The following is a 7,160-nucleotide window of genomic DNA, read 5'->3' as shown; positions in this document are numbered from 1 at the left end:
AAATAACGCTATAAATAACATACAAATTTAGGAATAAAGCTCGAAATAAGATTCAAATCTATGACTAAAGCTATAAATAAGATATAAATTTATGACTAAAGCTATAAATAACTTATTAAGTTATAAATAACGCTATAAATAACATACAGATTTAGGAATAAAGCTAGAAATAACACATAAATTGAGGAATAGAGCTATCAAGGACATAAGAGTTAGGAAACAGAACAGAAGAGGTTTGACCCTGAACCCAGGCTCCAGCTCTGTGCCGAGCGCTGCTGCCGGACTCGCAGGAGGGAACCAGCCGCCAGCCGCTCCACGGGTTCACACGCTCCTCACTCCGCCGTCTTCCTCCAGAAGCAGCCCCGCTTACAGGCTCCACCTTCCGGCTCCTGGGGATCTAGGAAGCAAACACCACCGAGGAAGTGGCAGGCTTTGCCTACGGCTCAGCTGGCAGCACGCACAGCACCTCTGCTGCCATCAGGGACAGTCCAATCTGGCCAAAGGCGGCCTGCGACTTGAAAATCTGAGCGTGTTTTTCTCCTGTGTTGCAGCACACGTATCAGCAGGCTGCTGTGACATTTATTTAGTGATCTGAGCCACAAAGGTTGCGCTCGGGCACTCACTTGGGCAGCGTGGTGGGGTTTTCCCCTCTTACGTCAACAGTCACCTCATTAGTCGGAGTTCCCTTTGTGGCACTCTCACCCTCCAGCAAACATACCCACAGCCTGCATCTCACTGCTGTGTACTGTGACATGCAGGGCTCTGACACAACTCCCACAACTTCAGCGTTTATTGACTGAGAGAATTTATTCCCTGGTCCACCTAGGAGTCCTCACCACCAGCTTACGTATAGAAGCGTGTCGGCAAGTACGCCGAGAGCTCCTACGAGTGCAAGAGTTGAACTGAAGGCCCAGTGAGGTACTTAACACTGCAGACAATAACTCAGCTCTTGTGATCTCCCCTTGCCGCAAGAGTTTCAGAGCAGCTGTCTTGGCCACCTCTAAAAAAGGCAGGCTCTCTTAGCAGGGACTTACCCTGCTGTGAGCTGTGTCTTCTCTTCCTGCACTGAGGTTTTGCAGGGGACCCTGGCTCTTCCGCAGCTTTCTTCACTGCCTCGCTTCCTGAAGTGAGCTCTCTCTCTTCCCTCGCAGATCCACATTTAACACTCTCATTCTCCTTTAAATAAACACACCAACAAATGAAATAAACCCAAAGACCACTCAACAGTTTCCTGGGGAGTTTTACCTCCATTTAGCACTTACTTGCTCTGCACTGAACAGCTCATCCACAGCAAACATTTCAGATGACTGAGCTGGGTTGTGATCCAGCTGTTCTTCAGGGGCTCCCTGTGTGCTCACAGAGTCTTGCGCTGTTTCAGCAGCAGCAGCGCTTTCTATGGCCGCATTGATGTAGCTTTCCAACAGCTCTCCATCCCAGCTTTCTGCAGGCTCCGGTGTCACTACATCAGCGCTCTGCGATGCATACATCTCCTCGAGAAACTGAAAGACATCTTCGTAGCTTAATTCCGGCAACTTCTCGTCCTCCAATGCATGATGTGCCCCATCAGAAGGCAGGCATTCAGCTGCAGAAGGTGGCTGCAATTCAGGACTCTGCGAGAAACAAAACACAGGGAATTTCCAGATCAAAAAATCACAACCGTTTTGAGTCAGGGCTGATGGCTTTACTGCTTCTGAGGACTGTGCAGGTCAACCCTTTTTCAGCACACACCAGCAGAGCTTGCTTTGCTTATTCCCTCTGAGGAAAAAAGTATCTCCAAGCTGCTGGAATGCGAAAGGAAGCCCTGGCATTTTTACTGAGGTTCTTTTACTATTTCATAAGCCAGGCCACCCAATAAGGTGCAGTTTCCACCAGAATTCTAGAAAGCATTGACAGGTAGCACTGGAGCTCTCCAGTGATAGGATAGGATAGGATAGGATAGGATAGGATAGGATAGGATAGGATAGGATAGGATAGGATAGGATAGGATAGGATAGGATAGGATAGCTCTGAGCTGGGGCCAACTCCAAAAGTCAACTTGGTTCTTCTCACGCATCCAATGAAACTCAGGACTGCCACAAGTTGTCTGGGACACAGAAGTGGAGCTGATTCCCAGTATCATAACATTAAAGAATCCCATTTTGTGCAGGCAAGGACTTTCTTCAAAGATAAACGGAGACTCGTGAACTAAAGCGAATTATGGTGAAGTCAAACATAACACTTTTCGAGGAAAAGAACACTCTGCCGATGAGGACACCCGCAATCCCGCTGCCCTGAAACCTCACCTGCATTACAGCACTGCCCCTTTCGTGTTTCAAAGCGGTGCTTTCAAATGGCCATTGGCAAACCACGTTACTTTCCCTTTCGAAAGCAGATCCAGTCCCAAACTTCTCTCCTTCCTGCCGCAAGAACCCAGAACCCTGCGGTCCATGCATGGGGTCTCCTCCCTTCCCCCTGCTCTCTGTGCGCTGCACTCACCTGCACAAAGACGAAGTCGGTGGACGCCGCAGCAGCAGCACTGGCGCTGACAGTCAGAAGACCTCCCTGGGCAGGGGGTGAACACTGCGGGGTGCCTGCAAAATTCAAACACAGGGATCAGACTGCCAGAACTGGTGCCCAGGGTGTACAGTTCTGTTGCTTACTTGCATTAAACACTGCAGTAACCGCTCTGTAAGCCAACTCCCTGAAATGGATTATGACCTCCCCGCCGATTGTAAGACTGAGTTCTCCACCTTAAAACATATTTCTTCTAAAGTATGTAGACACAGATCCAACATACGCATTGCAGAATTAACCAACACACACGGAATCTTCATATTCACTCCTCTCTATCTTAATATCACCTTTTTTTTGATTTGGCTGCTCGACTGTCTCAACACAACACGCCACAGAAAGGGGATTCAGACAGGAAGGGCATGCATGTTCACGCACACACACTGGAATGAAAATGGGATCTTATTCCAAAAAGCAGCTCTGTAGATGAAGCAGTTTCTGTGGGTCTCAGGTTTTGGTGCCACGCAGAGAGAACTTACAAGGAAAGGCACTACTGGCAGGACAGAGAATCTTTAAAATCTGCAGTCCTTCTGGGCGAGAGAGAAATCCCCCATGAAATCAAATCTAGGCCAATGTTCACAGTAATTAAATGGTACAAGTGTGACTTGAGGCGGCCACGTGATCAGAGGAACTTTTGTCCATTTTGGAGCAACAAACACAAGAGCTAAACAACAGGGAGCGAGCTCGTGGACATCCTTCCACAGCAGCACGAGACACGTGTCTGACTCCTGTTACCTCAAAAGCTCGTTCTGAGCAACCTTAGGATGAAATCTGGACATCTTTCAGAAGAACACCCTGTGACCTGCAAACATATTACAGTTCTGGATTGTGCCAAAAATCGAATGATACCTGGGCTTCACTCCCTGGGAACGCCAAAGGATGTTGACAAAGGCAAGAAAACCACCAAAGAAACCTAAAGGGCTACTGTAAAAACAGGGCGAGAGAGCAAAGGAGAGATTGGCTGTAACCTGCTGGAGTGATCCTAAGGAAACAAACATGTAGTACAAAGAGCCTAGTTTCTAAGAGAAGAAAAGGAAGAACCCAAAGGGAAAAAGCGCTTGTGAAACAGGAGGCAGGTGTAAAACGTAACGTCCTCACCATAGGCTATAAAAAGCTACGAGTAAAGTAGAAATTGCACAACTCTTGCACTTAGTAGAGCTTATAGTGAAAGCAGCTCGTGAATCAAACGCGCTGTAATGCCTGTACATCAAGGGGACGAGAACACAGGCAACCGTGTAGCAGCCCAGACTGGTGAGCGATTCTGACCGGGTCTGAAGTGCAGAAGGGTGCACAGAAAGAACGGTTTGCACTCACACCACCTTTTCTTGGTTTTTTTTTGCCAGCTGCAGCAGTGCCTGATCTAACAGCAAGAAAAACTGCACCTGTGGAAATCCCACTGATGGGCTCGGCTGGCAAAGGGGCCAATTCTTTTGTAATACTTCAAGTGCTCCAGCTGAATCAAGATTCCACACACACCTGCTTCACCCACACGCTTTTGTCCTTCCCTGCTCATTGCAGAGAAGGCATTTCTAAGCTCTCCTGTCTCTGATACAGTTCATCTCATCAGAGCCAGAAGAAATGAGCGGCTAAAGCACATTCTGTCACAGGCTGGTTGCAAGTATACGGACAGGGAACACACATCTCTTTGCGAGCACACGCGTCAGATACACACGCAGTGACAGAGCACTGGCGGAAAACATTTCATGCATCGCTTGGCAGGAACTTCTCGAGCAGCAAGCGGAGAACTTTTGCCGTACCCGTTGGATCCCGGCCTTGCAAGCACTGCCCTGGAGACGCGCAGCTGCCCCGTTCTGGAAGGGCAGCACCGGCTGGAGCCCCTCGCTGAAGCGGCAGAAGTGAGCACACGGTCTGGAGAGTGTACGTGACCTCCGTGCAACACTTGTGGAGGACGGGAAAGGGAGCCCCCTGGCCTGGGAAAGCTGGGAGAGCCCCGTGCCATGGCAGCCACGCAACAGAACCCTGCCATGGTCTGGAAGGGACCGGAGGCTGCTGGGAAGTCGCTGCCTGGAAAGCAGGGGGCTCCTGGCATGAGGCGGCTGTGCTGGAGGGCGGAAAGCAGCTGTCTGGATGACAAGGTTGAGGAGCCTCTCCTGCAGTCACCAGTCCTGCAAAACAAAGGGAAACAAGGACTAAGGGAAGGAGTTTTCACTGGCCCTGAAAGGCAGGATGAGGAGCCAAGGCTCCACAACGTTCCCTGGGAAGACCACCTTTGCTCCGATATTCTTCATCCAGAAACAGACTCTATTCTTACACCTAAACATACAGTAACTGCTGCAGCACTACCACCTGAACACACAGGAACACCAGTGCTGTGCCAACACACAGCCATCTCTGGAGCATTCAGTCTCCTGAAACCCTCAGGAGCAAGTGATCGCTACTTAGAAATGCGCTATTAGAAATCAAAATGCGCAGGAGCTGACCAAACCGGCACAAGCCGTTTAGGAAGTGCTGCGCGTTACATCAGGCAGTAAGGTAAAATAAAGGGGGAATGGTGAAGCGGGGCTCTACCGAACTCCAGTGCGGACAGCACAGGGGCAGCCAAGGCAGGGGCAATGTCCAAATCCTAAACGTGACTCTGAGAGCACTTGATCACAAGTCCTTCAGTTTGTCAAGGAAAACAAAACCAAAGCCAGCTTTTTTCCAGGTAGCTCAACCGGTTGAGTGTAAAAAAGCTCAGACTTTGCCGTTTTGTTACTTCCAAGATATTCCCTTTCATCTTCCCTGGTTTCCTCTCTCGGTCAGTTACGGTTTCATGAAATGGTACTTGCCCTCACACGGTTACCCATCGCTTCACACAGATTTAACGACAGCTTATGGAGCAACCCTTCAAGGAGAAGGAACGTCCATCTGGTAGGGCTGTGCCAGCTCCACAGAGCCAGGGTGAGGGTGTTGTTACTGCAGCCCCCGACGGAGGCTGTCTTGCAGCCGAGGGGCAGACGGAACCACACGCGAACCTCGCTCCCCGTGCCTGCCGGCAGCCCATCTCCCTGCATGAACAACAACGGCTTTCCCGCAGCGGCGGAGCTGAGCGGCCGCCAGCAAGGTCAGGCAAGCCTGCTGCCTGCGGGGGTGCCGATCTAGAAACCCCGCAGCACCCAGTGCTTCTCGGGGCCCCGCAGCCCGGGGCCACCCCAGCTCACCGGGCCTGGCAGCCTCGCCGAGCGTCGAGGGCGGGAGCTGGGAGCGCTGTGCCGGGCGGCTGGGCAGCTCCAGGCCGGCCGCCAGCTTCGCCTTGTTGGCCCTCGTCAGGCGCTTGAGGTTTACGAGGAGCTCGGGGCGGTCGCGGCGGAAATGGGGGCTGTAGAAATGGAGCAGAGCCCCGGCGGAGCTGCCGCCATCGCCCCCCGCCGGGTCCTGCAGGGGCCCGGGCCCCGGCCCCAGCTTGCGGAACCCATAGAGGTTCAGCTGGCGGATGAAGCTGGCGAAGTTCCTGGTCTTAAAGACCTCGCCGTCCAGCGCCGCCCCGTCGCCGGCCGCCTCCGCGCCCAGCAGCTCTCGCTCGAAGAGCCGCTGGTCGATGAGCAGCCCCTCGCCGCGGGCATCCCAGCGCACGGAGCCGCAGCGCGGGCTGTTCACCAGCTCCCAGAGCTTGGCCGGGAAATGGCTGGGGTTGAGAGCAGCGGGCAGCCGCTGGCCCTCCATGGCGCTCCCCGACAACGGACGCACTGGCCACTCGCGCTCCAGCGGCCGCCGGGCAACGCCCGGCCCCGTCGGCCCGCCCTGGGGAGCGACACCGGCCCGAGCGCCGCCCGGCACGGGACCGGCTTCAGCCCGCGCTGTCCGCCGGCCCCGGCCCCGCCACCGCCTCGGCACAGCCGCACCTGCAGCATCGCCGGAGCCCGCCGGGCCCGCAGCGCCTCCCCGCTCCCCCAGCCCCGCCGCTCCCCTCGGCCGCTCCCCGGTCCCTCAGCCCCAAGAACAAAATCACGACAACGAGTTAAAAACCAAACCTGCAGCACCAAGACAAAAGCTCAAATCTCATCGCTATGAACAGCTCTCCAACAAACTTTGCTCCTCTACGTCTAGGCAGGGAAAAGAGAAACACGAACCAGCACTGATGCGCAATGCAACTGCTCGGCACGCGCTCAGCGAACCAACCTGACCCGAGCGGCGACCTGCGCCTCCCGGCTGACTCCCACCACTTTCTATACTGGCCATGACGTGCTCTGCTATGGAATACCCCTCTGGCTGCCTTGGGTCAGGTGTCCTGACTCTGCTTCCTCATGGCTTCCCGTGCCCCTCCTCACTGGCAGAGCAGGAGAGACTGCAAAGTCCTTTGCTCAGCCGAAGGGCTACTGAGCGACAGCTAAAACATCGGTGCGCTACCAGCGTGCTTCCCAGAACCAAGCCAGAACACAGCACTGCGCCAGCCACAGGGAAGAGAATCAATTCTAGCCCAGCCAAAACCAGGACAGTGTCCACCCCTTATTCCATACCATTCCCGTCATGCCAGGTCAAACTAATTCTTCAGAGCTTTAAGACCTTCAGAAAAGAGACAACTTGCTTTCTCCATAGCACTCTAAGGGCAGCAGGCAATCTCCTTCCGCATCTCCTTACCTCCTTTCTCTGCCGTGCTGTTGTTCTTAGAC

The 7,160-nt window shown here is 53.4% G+C and overlaps 1 protein-coding gene across 1 annotated transcript; it reads right to left on the bottom strand.

The window, feature by feature from the left end:
- Positions 1-283: 283 nt before the first annotated feature.
- On the bottom strand, positions 284-6,213 carry LOC130606449 (heat shock factor protein 5-like). Its single transcript, XM_057422802.1, has 7 exons — positions 5,712-6,213; positions 4,297-4,676; positions 2,931-2,933; positions 2,476-2,559; positions 1,263-1,610; positions 1,035-1,176; positions 284-397 (listed from the first exon to the last, which is right to left on the bottom strand). The coding sequence occupies exons 1-7, from the start codon at positions 6,211-6,213 to the stop codon at positions 333-335; spliced, it is 1,524 nt and encodes a 507-aa protein (XP_057278785.1). The 3' UTR covers positions 284-332.
- Between the last annotated feature and the right edge of the window lie 947 nt (positions 6,214-7,160).

This window comes from Pezoporus wallicus, unplaced genomic scaffold (assembly GCF_028554395.1).
Source record: "Pezoporus wallicus isolate ANWC-B61680 ecotype Strahan unplaced genomic scaffold, APGP_CSIRO_Pwel_v1 contig_7721, whole genome shotgun sequence".
Taxonomy (NCBI): Eukaryota; Metazoa; Chordata; class Aves; order Psittaciformes; family Psittacidae; genus Pezoporus; species Pezoporus wallicus.
The sequence above is the reverse complement of the archived record's forward strand: the minus strand, read 5'-3'. Positions and strand labels throughout refer to the sequence as shown.

Coding starts and splice junctions, on each gene's coding strand:
- LOC130606449 (XM_057422802.1), bottom strand. CDS start 6,213: ATGGAGGGCCAGCGGCTGCCCGCTGCTCTCAACCCCAGCCATTTCCCG. Junction 1,177..1,262: donor AGCTGTTCAGTGCAGAGCAA/GTAAGTGCTAAA, acceptor GTTTATTTAAAG/GAGAATGAGAGTGTTAAATG. Junction 398..1,034: donor AAGACACAGCTCACAGCAGG/GTAAGTCCCTGC, acceptor TTTGCTTCCTAG/ATCCCCAGGAGCCGGAAGGT.